This window comes from Branchiostoma belcheri, unplaced genomic scaffold (genome assembly GCF_001625305.1).
Source record: "Branchiostoma belcheri isolate BF01 breed outbred unplaced genomic scaffold, Haploidv18h27 scaffold11, whole genome shotgun sequence".
In the NCBI taxonomy this organism is placed as follows: domain Eukaryota; kingdom Metazoa; phylum Chordata; class Leptocardii; order Amphioxiformes; family Branchiostomatidae; genus Branchiostoma; species Branchiostoma belcheri.
This window is the reverse complement of record NW_017802491.1, coordinates 4601765-4617208: the sequence shown is the minus strand read 5'-3', so window position 1 is coordinate 4617208 and position 15444 is coordinate 4601765. Positions and strand designations below refer to the sequence as shown.

At 42.5% G+C, this 15444-nt stretch overlaps 4 protein-coding genes across 4 annotated transcripts in view; 2 read left to right on the top strand and 2 right to left on the bottom strand.

Moving 5' to 3' along the window:
- The first annotated feature begins 375 nt into the window (after window positions 1–375).
- LOC109484452 (tumor necrosis factor ligand superfamily member 10-like) lies at window positions 376–3283 on the top strand. Its single transcript, XM_019787719.1, has 4 exons — window positions 376–754; window positions 1384–1516; window positions 2015–2159; window positions 2522–3283. The coding sequence occupies exons 1-4, from the start codon at window positions 476–478 to the stop codon at window positions 2805–2807; spliced, it is 843 nt and encodes a 280-aa protein (XP_019643278.1). The 5' UTR covers window positions 376–475; the 3' UTR covers window positions 2808–3283.
- A 337-nt stretch (window positions 3284–3620) lies between these two features.
- LOC109484460 (tumor necrosis factor ligand superfamily member 10-like) lies at window positions 3621–6201 on the top strand. Its single transcript, XM_019787730.1, has 3 exons — window positions 3621–3962; window positions 4875–5010; window positions 5452–6201. The coding sequence occupies exons 1-3, from the start codon at window positions 3687–3689 to the stop codon at window positions 5874–5876; spliced, it is 837 nt and encodes a 278-aa protein (XP_019643289.1). The 5' UTR covers window positions 3621–3686; the 3' UTR covers window positions 5877–6201.
- Window positions 6202–6306: 105 nt separating this feature from the next.
- On the bottom strand, window positions 6307–8874 carry LOC109484383 (tripartite motif-containing protein 2-like). The gene has a single exon (XM_019787635.1). It carries the CDS (start codon window positions 8576–8578, stop codon window positions 6596–6598), a length of 1983 nt encoding a protein of 660 aa, XP_019643194.1. The 5' UTR covers window positions 8579–8874; the 3' UTR covers window positions 6307–6595.
- A 260-nt stretch (window positions 8875–9134) lies between these two features.
- LOC109482230 (polycystic kidney disease protein 1-like 2) overlaps window positions 9135–15444 on the bottom strand; it is a 22954-nt gene continuing 16644 nt past the window's right edge. Inside the window, 13 exon segments of the mRNA XM_019784926.1 lie at window positions 9135–9235; window positions 9295–10092; window positions 10327–10665; window positions 10803–11039; window positions 11229–11397; window positions 11605–11841; window positions 12367–12459; window positions 12716–12790; window positions 13193–13380; window positions 13591–13981; window positions 14262–14475; window positions 14679–14786; window positions 15230–15295. Coding sequence (XP_019640485.1) covers window positions 9168–9235; window positions 9295–10092; window positions 10327–10665; window positions 10803–11039; window positions 11229–11397; window positions 11605–11841; window positions 12367–12459; window positions 12716–12790; window positions 13193–13380; window positions 13591–13981; window positions 14262–14475; window positions 14679–14786; window positions 15230–15295 — 2983 coding nt within the window. The 3' untranslated portion in view covers window positions 9135–9167.

The following is a 15444-nucleotide window of genomic DNA, read 5'->3' as shown; positions in this document are numbered from 1 at the left end:
AAGGTTGCTAATAGACAAACGTAGCTTACAAATGTCTTCACAATGCCCGAAAGATTATGACATTTCATAAATACTGGAGTTCACAGCAATACCAATAATCCAGAAGGAATAAGATTTGCTAGAAGCAATATCGGTACCACATTTCAGTGGTCAATATAAGATTGTGGTCCTTCTACATATATGTATGTCTTTGCAAGCCCAGACACGTCTCAAATAAAACAACAACCAACGGTGACCTTCTTGTGGTCAAAGTAACATGTATCACGTGATCACCGTGTTCAAACAAACACGTGACTCGTCCTGATCAAACATTTACCTCATCACGTGTCCAAATATGGCCGCATGGATGACGTAATTGCATCATTACATGTTTTGCCTAGCGCAAGTTGTTAAACCCACGTTGAACGCAGCTGGTGTCGATTCTAGATTTAGTCTTCATATTTTCCGAGAGAAAATCCCACAATTTCTTGCCACCATGGGCCGCACAGGTCGCCAGGACAGCGAATGTTCGACTGTACCTCTAGATCCGTACAAGGCGGACTACAGAGAGCCGTCCCGTACCTTTAGTAGTGTCTGTATGCTCGTCGTCTGCGCCGTGTTGTTGCTGTTCTCGCTCGCCATCGCTGTTTGGTTGGTTTGTACGTGGTTGTCCTTCAGTCAGGAAATCGCAAGGCTTAAGCTTGATTACCAGAAAGTCGACGAGCGGCGAGGATGGGAGACGAATAGTGAGAATATTTCAGCACTTGTGGAAGAGGTAAGATTGCATTTTGTTGCAGAATATTTTTTACAAAGTTTTATGCTATTTCTAAAGTAATAATGTATTTTGTTCAAAGAACATCTCTCGCAGCACAGGGACTGAATTTTATGTTCTATACGTTGGATAAAGGGTAAGATTGACACATTAACAAGGTCTACCATACTTCGGATTTGATATTTTTCTTCAGAATCTATTTCAATTAAGACGAAAATAGTTCAGGCTGTTGTATAGATTTGTATATCTGTATCTTCTTAATAACAAAAGGAGGTTAAACTAATTATTACTAACTACATTGTATATTATACAGTTGTTATTGTCTGCCTAGTATATGGGTTTATTAGGCACACATAGTGAACGGTTCGCTCCAAAGTTCACGTTGGCGGGGAATTTTCTTTGTCATCAATGGCGCAGTAGTGCTGGCCAAATCATGGTGCAAAAATTATAGTGCAAACCTAAATTAAGCGTGCGCAGTAAATTCATAGGAACGTTTTAGCTGTTTGCGCTGCGCTGAAACTTATATACCTATTCTACGAGAAATACTGTGGCAAAGACATTGAAAAATTATTTTTAAAGACCCTGATACAAAACTACTGCAGCGGCTTATTCTAAGCCTCTCATTCCTTAAGGCGCTACAGAAGTACCGAGCCGAGCGGGGCCATGTTGAGGTCGGGCCGCCCCTGCCGAGCGGCTGGACCAGCGGGCGGGACAGGCCCCTGGCTCATCTCACAGGGAACCCGGAGCCCAACCACTATCCTACACGTACGGTTAACTTAGATGTTTTGTGCACAATATCATTCATAGCGACTTCATATAGCTGATAAGATGAAAGTAGTCATTCGATGGATGCACGATAATATATTAATATTCAGATGATGCAATGCAAGAAATTAGTTGGTCACAAGAAAGAGATGGTTTTTCCGATTATCCGTTTGTTTTTATCGTCTATCGGATATCTTGAATGAAAATCATAGTAACACATGCAAGTCTAGGATTTGACAAGTAGACGTGTCTGTGAAGCTGTTGCAATACGCTGAATGGCACTCATTCTGATTCAAAGAAACACCGAGAGACATACTTAAATGTGGTATCCAACTACATGGTCTGTATCGAGAAATTAACTGTTCTCCACGAGAAATTAACTGTTCTCCAACACAAAGGAATTGGAGTCATCGGAATTTTCGACCGAATCTCTCTGTCTTCATCAGCTTGGGATCAGCTGAGATGAAGTGTCATACTAATCTCATGTATTTTTTACAGGAGAAGAGAACGAGGTTATCAAGATCAGGACATGGGAGACTGAGCACGGTCTGGCCACCCTAGCCAACGGTATGGAGTACAGCCGCGGGAACCTGGTCATCCCTGCTGATGGGCTGTACTATGTGTACTCCCAGCTATCCTACAGGTGTCTTTGTTTTGTTGTGTTTTGTTTTGTTTTGTTAAGGTTATAATTTGGGAGAATTTTCTTACTTTTTTCAGGTCAAAATTCACTATATAGTGTGTGTGTGTACAAGAGCCAATAGGCATACAGCTTTCTTGTATTCTTCTTGCTGATTTGCTGGTTGGGATTTAATCGGGTTAGCATGCATTACCACATGTAACGTTACATGTGTCAAGCTACATGTAAAGCATTTTGGCAATATGAACTGAATTTAATTTGTTTGGTAGGTACTAGTATGTTTTAATGTCAAGGTTTACTAATAGATATTCAAGAAACACATAATCCGGTATGACAAAAGTTCTGAAGGCGCTAACACTTTCCTACAGGTTCAGAAACGATCTGATTGAAGATTCAGGCAAGGAGGAGGAAAAAGTCTTCCAGATCATCCACTACACCTACAGGAGGAACTCCTACCCCGAACCCAAACAGATCATGAAGACGGCTAAGAGCACGTGTTGGTCTAAGCGGGTTGAGTTCGGGTTGTACACGTCGTTCCAAGGCGGGGTGTTTCAGCTGGAGAAGGGGGACAGGATCTGGGTCTCGGTGTCTAACGCTCCTCTCATCTGCTTTGACGAAACGTCCAGCTTCTTTGGAGCGTTCATGTTGTACTGATCAATGCGTACGCGTCCATTGTTGTATCCGTTGATGTATATTCCATACACATATCATATATCATGTCTAAGGTTCGATAATAATCACGGTTGATGTCAAGTGATGGGCTTGATTTCTATCATGAAATATTATCAAAATTATTTATACAATGAGGTATAAAAATGCCTCTCTTTTTGTACTCCAAAATGCGGCCACGATCAACAGAGTGCCTTATACTCCTCCTACCCTCTGTATACGTAATAGACTAGTCCATATTTGAATATTAGGTAGTTCAGCGTACTAGGTCTAGGAAAACTCAAGACTCTGGTTTAATCTAGATTTCTTTGTTCTTAACCAGAACACTTAGCACACACGATCAAAGACTTCATCATTTTATTGGTTGGTCGTTACTTTTTTAGTTGATTTGTATCATTTGCCATATTACTACAGTGTTTATTACTCATGTTATACCTTTGTATTTAATCAAATAAACGTCTTCACAAAAGTCACAAGAATCCTTGCAGTGAGTTTGTGCAATAAACCATAGCAAGTTTGACCATAGCAAGTAACGCAGTAAACACGTTCCGGCAAGTGTAACAGTGATTGATTTGTATGCCTATATTGTTCCATTTTCATACTTTAGCAGTCACCTTAGTTTGCTGACTGTGGTATTTCAATTGCCCTATAGACCTCTGCATACATAAATCTGTATGAGTGTAGTCTGTGTGATTGGTGGTAGCTACGAGCTACGCATACATGTACGTAAAGGTGTTTGTTTTACACCCCACAAAGGTACAAATATCAACCGATTGTACCGCGCAAATGCATAGATAGTATAGTACTCAATCTCGACCGGTCCCTATTTTTCTCCACCAAAAAACAACGGAAAGCAAGGCACAAATGGCAGCACGCAGTACCAAGCGTCAAGACAGCGAATGCTCCACCGCTCCTCTTGCTGAGGAAGTCTATGAGCGGAAAGGCAGTTGTGCCAGCCACTGCGCGCTCGTGGTGTTGTGTTCTGTTTTGACGGTGGTGTGCGCGGGCCTGTGTGCCGGGCTAGCCGTGATGTGGGTCTACCTCGGCCAGCAGCTCGAAGATCTCAGGAACGCCTACGAAAAGCTGGAACTGACAGGACTCGGCGGTGAGCAGGTGAACATCACTGCTGCCGTGGACGAGGTGCGGACGTTTAACAGTCTTGTTTTTAGTTGTTATCATTGCTGAAAGTTGAGTCAAGTTGTAAACAAACTCTTAGCCGGGGCTTGTTTTGATTACGTACGAAGAAGCATGTCAGCATGAAATAGAATGAAGTAGATTGCCAGCCGTTTTTATGTCGCCTTGGTAACAAAAAATCATCAACTGTTTGAACTGCAAAACTTGCAATGCTGTTTTTTTACAAAAACAAAGTTGAAAGTCTTTCACTTTCAAAAAATTCAAAGGTCTCTTTCATGCCTGTAGTAGGTCTGTCTGTCAAAATCTGATGAGACGACGTATTAGTCACAAGTTAAAAGTAGAATAGCCATCCGCTGATTCAAAAGAAAAAATGTGACTCATTTCTCTAAAGGAATTGGTTTGATATTTCTGTCTGTTGATAAACAATTGGTATTGCCCACTAATGACATGTTGGTGCAAGGGTCAACAAGTTGTTTTTCATCCAGGGTAAAGTCCACCTGCATAGCACGTCGGCAGAACGTACTGCGCATGTGCGAAACAATTTTTTCTCCGTTTTCGTTGGATATTTGGTCAGAAGATATTTTTCTGACACAGGAATTGAAAGCTATAAACGCGATATCATCCTTAAACACGCAAATTAGACGAGCTCTGCCAAAGTGCTATACATAATACGTCGCTAGTTTTGCGCAGGCGCGGTACGTTCTGCTGACGTTGCAATGGTCACGCTGAAAATAGCATGACCTTCATACACATCATTACACTAACTAAACATCAGTAACAGATGCAATTGATTTACTTGCATCACAAGATCTGACGTTGCATGTACATGCGACGGTAGCACAATGCCCTGACGTAATTTTGTGACCTTTAAACATGTATTATATTATATTGAAGATTTCTTTTTTTTCTTTTTGCCAGGCTGTGAGATTGTTCCTGGAGGATGAACAGAAAGCCGACCGTACCCATGTCGGTCCTCCTCTACAGACCGGCTGGTCTTCGGGCTCCAGCAAACCCATGGCTCATCTCACGGGCAACCCCAGACAGAACATCAAGAGTAAGCTGTCTTCATTAACTACCAGTTTTAAGGGGGCGTTATGTAACATTTTTGCTCAAAAATGTTCCTTTTAGGAAATATTCGTATGATTGTAATTTTACTTCCACTTGTCAACACATTTGTGCCATTATCTCACATTTCTTACATGCACGGTTGGCGTTAAAACATCCCAGACGAGACGCACTAAGTTTGTGGTGCAACCACAAATTAGTGGGCAGTTGGAACATTCTCCTTCCACTGCCTCAAAAGAAGAAGTCAAACGTAACAAAACCAGGGCAATATTTATTTCAGAATATAGCATTTTGTAGAAATATCATTTATCATTATTATATCAATGTTTCTTGCAATGAGTCTAAACTGCCATGTATTTAAAATCGCGTTATTGTTTCTTAGACATACTCGCATTGTTTTCTTATGAGAAAATTTGTTCTTTCTACACAGAACACCACGGAGAAGTAAAACTTCGGTCCTGGGAGAGCGAACAAGGCCTGGCCACTCTAGCTAACGGGATGAAATACAGAGGAGGAAACATCGTCATTCCTGCAGACGGACTGTATTACATCTACTCACAACTCTCCTACAGGTTCCTAAACGAAAATCCTTTCGAAAATCCTAAAGAAGATGCCAACATCTTTCAGCTCATACACTACACATATAAACAATCTTCTTATCCAGAACCGCAGATGATAATGAAAAGTTCTAGAAGCACGTGCTGGTCTAAAAGGACAGAGTTTGGACTTTACACGTCCTTTCAGGGAGGGGTATTCAGGCTGGAGAAGGGAGATAAAGTTTCGGTTTCGGTCTCAAACCCACAGATGATTTGTTTCGAGGAATCCTCTAGCTTCTTTGGCGCTTTTATGATATGAAATAAAAGGCTGATTAAAACAAAAATCACACATGGTGTAGTCATGGCATGGCTTGTATCAAAGTTATACAAAGATATTTTCTTGAGCGAAATGATGTATACATTTTATATTCAATTTGCAAGTTGAGAGCACTGTTGTCAAATACCCATATATGAGAAGGCTTCCATTCACTGCCAGCTTTTAGATTCACAATTTGTGCAATACTGGACGAATAGAAGAAAGTAATTGTAAATAAATGAAGTTATCTGAAAACTCAAATTTGAGTGCTATATCATCTATATCCCGCTATCTAAAAACGATTAAAACAAGACATCTTGCATGAAAATGTTGTAACGAATGTTGACTTTATTTTTTCAACACAGCACTATTTGTACATTGGATGTATACATACAATCTTCCGTAATGTGCAACACAGAGATCAACTACACAGATAAGAGCAATGAGTGCACCACAAGCAAGTAAGCAAGCAAGCATCGCATATAAATACATTACGCAACTTACACCAGTAAACTTTCCATTTGTATAGCTTCTCACCAGTATGTCATTTGGTAGACACAAATATTTACATAATAAAAAACAATGAAATATTGAGAATAGGTAGACATTATGCAATACAAGCATCTTGAAGGTTGTTAAAATGATTTACATAAAAGAAAGCTTGTAGAGTTACAAGTAAAGTACAATTCACTAGATTACAATTCGGAAGTTGTTAACATGTATCATACACGGAAAAAACTGACAGAATCACGAAACGACTCAGAAACGACCAAATGTCGGTTGTGAGTCAGTGCCAGGCCCCTTGGGTAGTTCATTCCAAGTTCCTCGTGTGTCAACAGGTGCCTTATGAAGGTGCCGTCTATACTGAATAGTGAAACACGGTGGTTAAAATTGTCAGCCACGATGATGTTGTCCTTGCTGTCCGTGATGACACAGCAGGGACAGTCCAGCTGTCCAGGTCCCGAGCCACGTGACCCGCGCGTGAAGAGATGACGACCGCTGGGGTCAAATATCTTCAAGTTCTCGTTGCTCCAGTCACTGATGATGATTTGGTTGCTGCTGTTGACGGTCACGCAGAGGTCAGAACCCAACTGCTGCTGACCTTGACCTTTGTCCCCGAACCTCAGCATGACGTCACCGCTGGGACTGAGAACAAAAACTTGGTACCCGATAGTGACGATCGTGCGTCCCAAACCGTCAACAGCGACACCTTTGGTAGTTTCACGTGCCTGTGAAGCCCCTTTGACGTGAATGACGCGTGACTTCCTCCCCTGTTTGTCTAGAACGTGAATCTTGTGGCCGTCTCCTGTCACCAACAGCTCACCGTTTGTCAGTGCCGCCACACACCAAGGCTGGAACCCCAGATCAACCCTCTTCTTGAACGAGCCATCTTTGCCCAGAAATTGCAGGCGTGAGTTGTTATTATCGGTTACTACAATGTTTGACTCTGCTGTGACAGCAAGCGAGGACGGATGGGAAAACTGTTCATCTCCATTGCCTTTCTCCCCAACAGTTTTGACGTGTTTTAGAATCACCTGACCACTACCGATCACGACATTTGCTCGCACCTGTGGATTTTGAGGTGGGCGCAAAGGTGTCCTCACCCGGTTTATCCCACTTACTAGTTTAGCTACCTCCTGCTTCAGTGAACCATTTGGTGGGTCAAAGGACAAGGTCACAAAGTCCTTGGTCAGATCAGACTTCTCGGTGTTTTTCTCCTCCGCGGATTCGTCTAAACTTACGGTCAGTTCTCCGGCCACCGACATGACCTCTGCCGGGCTCCCGTACTCTAGAACGTTGTCCGTAAACTGGACACAGCTCCTTGTGTAGGCCAGGTCCATCTCAGCTGCCTCCATGGCGGCGTCCATCTGTTTCTCCCGAGCAGCATTCATGGCGCGAAGCTGGCTGATTCTGTCGTTTTCCACCTCCCTGGCAGCCTCGATAATCGTGTGCACTTGTTTTCTGATCTCTTCTTCTGTACGACGTACCTGTAGAGACCACTCGTCCTTCACTGACTGTAACTGCTGTACCCATTTGTCATGCAGGCCTGCTGTGTTCTTGACTGTCACAAGTCTTGCCTCGATCTTTTCTTTCTCCTTCTCTCCTGCAATTGCCACCTCCACGTACCGGTGGTCTTTGTGCTCCGTGACCACACAGTGAAGACAGATGACCCGATGACAGGTGTCACAGTAGAACTTGTTCAGTTCGTGGTGATCCTCACACTTTGAGGGCTCCCTTGCCCGAAGCTCGGTGGCGGCTTGACCCGAATTTAGGTCCTGAATGGTTACAACTTTATGGGACTTGGTCGCTTTGAACCGACGGTGGGTCCGGTCACACGTCCGACACAGGTAGTCGGTACACTCCACACAGTAGATTTGAGCAGAGTTCCCCACCTCACAGCCCGTGCAGGGGACGTCTTTCTCCCGCGGATCAGACGTCCTTCCACCCGGTTGCAGAAATTCGCGAAGTTTGCCAACGAGAAAGTTGGACTTCAGCCCCTGGGCGCCATTCTGAGGAAGGGGCACGTGTTGGCGGCATGTCGGACAGTCCAGTTTCCCTACTGGCTCTGCGGCTAGGAGCCTCTCCATACAAGGCTGGCAGAAGGTGTGAAGACACGGCAGCATCTTTGGCTGCTTGAAGTGTTCCAAACAGACCTGGCAGACGAGAAATTCCTTGACAATGTTGTTGAATTCTTTGGACGCCATCTTTAGTTAGGCATCCGCATAGGCGTTATTGTAAACGTTGGCACACTTGTTGAAGTGTCGTGAGGGGCAACGGAAACATTTTTGATTGGTCTATTGAATTTTGCCTCGTAACGACACGTCAGGGCATTCTATTCATTGTGTTTTAAAGGGGTTTAGTCTAGACGACGCAATATAGATGAAAATCTGCACAACGCAGCTATAAAACTATAAGAGTAAAGTATCATAAAACGCTTGTCAATGATTGATATACTGAATACATACGAATAAGGTTTTCAATAGAGACCTGACAGATCAGATTTACCACTGGTGAATGATTATATTGATATTACAGATGACTATAACCCTTTATAAGTTTGGTCCCTTTTTAGTCACTGACATATAAAAAGATAAAGTAACTGTTTAGGAATACGTATTACGTAAAGTATAATTACATGTATGGTGCTTTTTATGTGGTCTCGATACGGGTATGATATTATTCATAGTAACTATAATTATAATACAGGTCTATTGATTAGTATATCATTTAGATTTTAACATTTAACGCCACTATCCAAACAAAAAGATATAAAATGAGTACATCATTCATCTTCTATATATTCTGGTGGGACCATGCAGGAATGTTGCATTCTCTGACGTCTATTTGTACTTTAGATACCACTAGCTTGCAAGGTGTCACGCAGAAATAAAATTTATCACCCTTTCGCGTCTGCATGTACTTTACAAAGGTTTAAAGTTGTCATAGGTGTCAAGCTCAACAACCACTTTATCCATCTGCGCAAGCATATCCCGCCTGTCTCTTCGTGGTGCGCTCTTTTTCTCATGAGAAGTAGGTTTAGAAGCACCCTTCACTTTACTGAAAGTCTTTGAGGCAGATTCTTTCATAAAAGCATTAAAATTCAGCCCATTGTCGTTCGTTGGTTGATTTTCTACTGCGTACACGTCCATTATGATAGCCATAAACATGCTCAATAAGAAAAACTGCATCATACACTGGTATATGAAAAATATCAACGGACCTAGAATGTAATGCCCGTGACTTAAGGCCTCGAAATCAAAGCTACCTAACACCATCAATAGAAGGCTTTGCAGACTAGAAGTTATGTTTTTGTACTCCATGAGCTTGACGCCGAAAATCAAACTTGCCGTCTGGGTAAACGCCATGATGACGATTCCAGCCGTGAACATGAACTGTGTTACAGGCTTGAGGGATCGTCTCAAGGTCATGGACAAGGCGTTCACGTGAGAGTTGAAGCGGAGGATCCGGATGAACTTGAACGTAGAGCAGCAGATGAGAAGGCCCAGAAGGTGGGTGTAGACCTGGTACCAGCTGACGGCGCTTTTGTAACCTTCAAAGGTAGAGTTTCCTGCCGCACGTTGTACTGCGACTTCGTCGATGATGCTTTGAGTGTAGAAGTAGACACCGAGAGCGGAGAAGCCAACAGCGATGACAAGAAGTTCTACCCAGCTCCAGAACTCACTCAGGTAGTCAAGGGGGCGTGAGAACAGCGCTTTACCTGAAAAGAAATGGTTTACAAGGTTAATTTTTATGTGCAAAACCATTATATAAATCATCATTTTCGTCATGCATTATGGCAAGCCCAATATGTTGGTTTAAAAAAAAACTTCCCGAAGAGTGCTGCTTTCCACGGGCGTGTACCGTGAATTTATACATAGTATAGTACTTTTTTTCATTCTAAGAAAGTTATACAGTCCTTTATTAAACTCTATGCTATGACTTCTTTATTCACCTTCCTTGAGTGCATACACGAGAACCAACAGAGCAAAGACTCCTCTGAGAGCGAGAAGCAAGATGGCGTCGCGTTGGATGAGTCGCAAGGTAACGACCTCTGACCCCTTGTAAATGGCTCCGAGATTGGTAAACTCTACTGCCATGGAAACCACGGAAAACAAGTTGACGTGCGGGTTGTACAGGGTGAGTTCTATGAAAACTACCCGTGTCTTGTCGTCCAGCCAGTCTTGTCTCTGTAGGTAAGCTGCTCGAGCCAAGCTGATTTGTTCTGTTCTTCCCAAAGACGTGACGTAGCCACCGGCTGAGTAGGTACCCCGTACTCCAAAGTACGGAAAAGCTGTGTAAAGAAACAAGGCAAGCATTGCAATTGGAATCAGCGCCTTCTTTTTAAACAGAAAATGCAGTGCAGAAACAAACGCAGCCAGACATAACACACATACTCATACACACAAACACGTATCGAATATATCTCACCATCAGTGACGGAGGCAAACGTGTATCTCCACGGATCCTGTTGATCATCACAGTCGTAAAATTCAGGAGATTCCGTTGTGTTGGGAAAAACTGAAAGGCAAAAAGCGTTGCCCGTTGTGTTTGTAGTGGTGTTCCACCGTTCTCTGTAGTTCTGTGTGTCGGCTAAATCAAGAGAATACATATCCGCACAGCGAGGTGTCACGGTCGTCATTCTCTCAGGTGGCGTACAGTGTTTGCCTGGATAAATATAGATAACAGTATCAATTAGAAGTAATTAGAGTAAAACAATGTTTCAAACGTTCAGCGCTCTTCATGGGCGCTGGCCAATTTCAGGTCGCAGAGAGAGCGCCGTGAGATAGCCAAGTGGAATGGGGCCTAACTAAAGCCAGGTCTCATTGTCACCTGAGCCAGACTAGATGTAATTACCTGGCTTTAGTCGCACTTGTCTCAGCTGCACTGGTCCCAGCGGGTGAGTTAACATGTCATCCAGGACCATGGTCTCCGTGACGCTCCAACCATTGTACCATCGGGACACGTGGGTGGCAGGGATCAACCCAGTTGTCACCCAAGTCCAGAACGACGGGATGTCTTCGATCTGGTAAGAAGAAATCAGAAATAAAGACTAAACTTTACCTGCCAACAATGAAATTTTCTGGTACGAATAAAATGTTGGTGTTAAAAAGACCAGTCCCTGCCTACTCATTTAGAATCATGGCGCTGTTGCGGAAAAAAGAAGAAAAGGTATACTACCCCTAAATAGAGGAATAAATAAACAATTTAGGAATGTAATCCAAGTAATTACCTCTGGGAAATTAATGTCGCCACTGTCAAGGATGAACCCCTGCACATTCTCCGTCACGTAGAAAGCCAAGGGGCTTCTTTCTTTGTAGGACGTCAACATAACCACGGTCACGAACAGCCCAAACATCAAAACCTCAACTATCTGTTTACGTCTCCTGCGTTTTTGCGTGCTCTGTGCGCGTTGCTCGGTTAGTGCGGATTCCTCGGGTGGGGAGTTAGGATGTGTCCCTTCAGAAGTCTGTCAGTAAAATGTAAGACGGATGATTAAGACTAGAACTGTAACATTTTCCAGGAGACATACAATGTTCATATTCTCATGGTTTAGCCGAGAAAACTACTGCTCTGTTTATACAATATGCAATGCCCAGTCCCCCATGCTACCCTGCAACTCCCATCATACTCGTAATGTAACCATAAGATGTCTGTTACAGCACTAGTTACCATGGTGACAGATGCCTGGTCTATGTTATTGATCTTAAGTCATTGGAAACGAAGGAGAAATAGCAAAAAATGTATGTGATTGAAAAAAACTGCTTGCGCTGGACCACAAAAGATAAAAATAATGGATCGCTAAATTGTCAATGGTGTACCTAATCACATAAGAGTTTTGCTATGCATACCGGCTCGGCCAACGAATGCGGCCATCCAACTTGGTCAGGACGTCGGACATAACCTCCAGGACGAAGGTAATTAGAGTCAGGCCAATGAAGAGTTCCTATACAGGAGCGACAACACTCCGAAACGATGATGATGATGACCATACCTTTTCACTTGAGTAGTGACGGGTTTCATCCTTTTCTGTCATAATATAACGTATCCATCCTGTTGCTGTTGACCATCGTCGATTCTCCGCCATCTAAATAGAATAATCATAAGAAATAAGGCAACTCCTGATGAGATGGCAGACTTTACCACATATTCCCTATACATAGAGGCATAGACGATGGTTAGCAAGGCTCCATCGAGTATTTTCTAAATTACAGAAACACACACAGACACTTGAACAAATAAGAAATAAGTCCATTATCTTGCATGTGTGAATATGTTTATTATCGTTCATGATGTCTAGGTATCAGAATTTCTTTTAAAAATAGCAATACAACTAAACGTACCCGTGTGTTATCCTGGAGGTACTCTTCATCTAGTTGCAGTGGGGCAGGCTGGGGGTCTTCGTCTTCAACAGGTTTCTGTAAAATGAATAGGGAAAAACACGACAACTGTATTAAATATGACAAATAAATTATATAACACAGAACTGATAGGTTTTTAGCAAGTACGAGCAACCGGGATAAACCTCTTTTGCACTCGATGAATTGCATTTTATCTTAGCTATATTTACTCCTGAAACGGCGCGCCCATTTTACTTGTTGTGGACTCCTTTTTTTTACTTTGTTGAACTATTTATAGGCCAGGGATTCTTTCTTCATGCATTCCCGTAAATTTCTCTGTCTACCTGTCTATGGATTTTGTCCTGGCATCCGGCCGGCTCTCAGCCGGCGATTGTGAATTCACCCACACACATGATTCCACTAACGAAGACAACAACGCATTAATTTCCATCTACTCTTTAAGGTAACAAATAATAGTACCTTTACTAATAAGGCAAACAGGATGGCGACCAACAGTAGCTTGAACGGCTGCAACAGGAACAGGTCGGTGAGGAAGGACGTCAGAAAAGTGAGAAGCCACGCCTCCGCCTTTGCACGTCCGAAACTCAGAGAGTACAGGACGGTGAAGAACGCAGCCACGAAGCTCGCGGACCAGACAAGCAGCCAGCCTGTGACAAATAAAGTCGAAGCCACCAAAACTTAAGTATTTGCATGGCAGAAATGTTCTAAAATGTGTAACGTTAACAATTGCTTACATGAATAGGAGATGCGAGCATACAAAATTAATCAAAAACTAAGACTACTTTCTCTCAGGACAAAATTAAAACGCATAGGGTAAAAAAGTAAATGTTTTTAATGAGTATATTATCAAAACATACCCAAGTATACAGCCCACCATGGAATGGTGGACGTTCCCGTCTCTTCATCCTCCTGATCAGTATTTCTTTCTGCTGTATTATCAGAGAACGAACTTGTCTGTTCTGCATAGCGAGGTAATCCAGTATGATAATCCGTGTTCATTTTGGCATCATTTTCCTCCCTGTGCCAAAATGACGGGGTGTCAACGCCAGTGTCATACAAAACAACTGTACGAGTTTCATCAGCTTCTTTCTTCTGTGGCAAATAGTTGGTAAGATTCTGGTGGGGCACTTTGTTCATTGACTTCGTTGCTCGCTTCTTTGCGGATCGGGAGCCAGAATTTCGGAAGAGGAACACGATGAGCAGGTTGACAGGCAGGATGATGGCTGCGCTCTGCAGGCCTATCATGATCTGGAACAGTAACAGGATTGATTGATTGATTGATTGATTGATTGATTGATTGATTGATTGATTGATTGATTGATTGATTGATTGATTGATTGATTGATTGATTGATTGATTGATTGATTGATTGATTGATTGATTGATTGATTGATCGATCGGTTGGTTGATTGATTGATTGATTGATTGATTGATTGATCGATTGATTGATTGATTGATTGAAGGGGTGATTGATTGAAGGGATCGGGTGAGTAATAAGCGGGATAGTGTAAGTAAAAGTTGCACAAACCTGCGGTAGTGAAATAGGCGAGTTGATCTCCGTCCCAGCGATTCTGAGTGGTTCTGGCGGATCGAAGTCGTCCCCGCGGCCGAAGAACATGATGTTGGTGACCATGGTGCTGTAGAGCAGCGTCAGGCAGCAGGACAGGCGCTGGACTCGGGTGAACGGGCTGCGTGCCGGGCGGCCAGCCACGGAGAACCACAGGTGGCCGTCGTTCATGTCCCTGTTATGGTAAAAAAAATTACCGGATACTTCTACAAAAGTCCAAACATCTGAGGCACAGCCAAATATGAAAAAGAAAGGTAGCTATGAAAAAGAACTTCCCTTACCTACCATCATTGCAGTCCTAAAAATCAATCAGCGTAAGTCCTAAAAAATGTCCATTAAAACACACATAGTACTGAAATTTAAGAATATAGCTGTTACCTTGAACTTTTTGCCAGAAATACGTTTCGAAATTCTTTCATCTCATCCGGTCCAGATTCGGGCAGGAGCCGATAAACCTTCCCGTCATCCTTGTCGGTAGCAAACCATCTAGAGAAGGAAATTGTAAGCGTATAAAGGAAAACAAAATCTATTAGGTCTTTAGTTCAATATGCATTATTTTGTATTAAATCAATAATGAAATTTGTTTATTAATTTGTTACCTTCGTGTACTAACGATGTGTTTGTACCTTAGCACTTATCAGAACAATTCAGAGTCACATGAAGTAAGGGAGAAACCGCAGTCTAAGATAAAGGGCTCAACTTAGAGGTGAAAAATTTCTCGCTGCTGGTTGGTTAGAAGTGTTTGTGGAATATACACAGATTTGGTGAAAAGTTTATGATGATAAATGACAAAAGGCAAGAAGAAACTAAAACTATTTTGAAAATAAGAATTATTCTTTTTTAGTATGACGGTGTAATTTAAATTGTGCTAGTGTCTTTAAGATACATTTAAATGTGTTAAAATGCATTTTCACTAATTTGCCAGTTACCTGTTGCATAGGAAAAAGTGCGGCCTGTTGTTGCCTCTGTCAGTCACTACAATTTGATTCAGGAACCTGGAAAAATGAGTGTCTAGTTTAAAAACCAGAATGTAATATAATAGACTGTAAATTCCTTTACATTACTTTGCAGTGCACACACACACGCGCGAGAGAGAGAGGAGGGGGGAGAGGGAGAGGGAGAGAGAGGAAGAGAGGAGAGAGGA

Coding starts and splice junctions, on each gene's coding strand:
- LOC109484452 (XM_019787719.1), top strand. CDS start 476: ATGGGCCGCACAGGTCGCCAGGACAGCGAATGTTCGACTGTACCTCTA. Junction 755..1,383: donor TTTCAGCACTTGTGGAAGAG/GTAAGATTGCAT, acceptor TCATTCCTTAAG/GCGCTACAGAAGTACCGAGC. Junction 2,160..2,521: donor TACTCCCAGCTATCCTACAG/GTGTCTTTGTTT, acceptor ACTTTCCTACAG/GTTCAGAAACGATCTGATTG.
- LOC109484460 (XM_019787730.1), top strand. CDS start 3,687: ATGGCAGCACGCAGTACCAAGCGTCAAGACAGCGAATGCTCCACCGCT. Junction 3,963..4,874: donor TCACTGCTGCCGTGGACGAG/GTGCGGACGTTT, acceptor TCTTTTTGCCAG/GCTGTGAGATTGTTCCTGGA. Junction 5,011..5,451: donor CCCCAGACAGAACATCAAGA/GTAAGCTGTCTT, acceptor CTTTCTACACAG/AACACCACGGAGAAGTAAAA.
- LOC109484383 (XM_019787635.1), bottom strand. CDS start 8,578: ATGGCGTCCAAAGAATTCAACAACATTGTCAAGGAATTTCTCGTCTGC.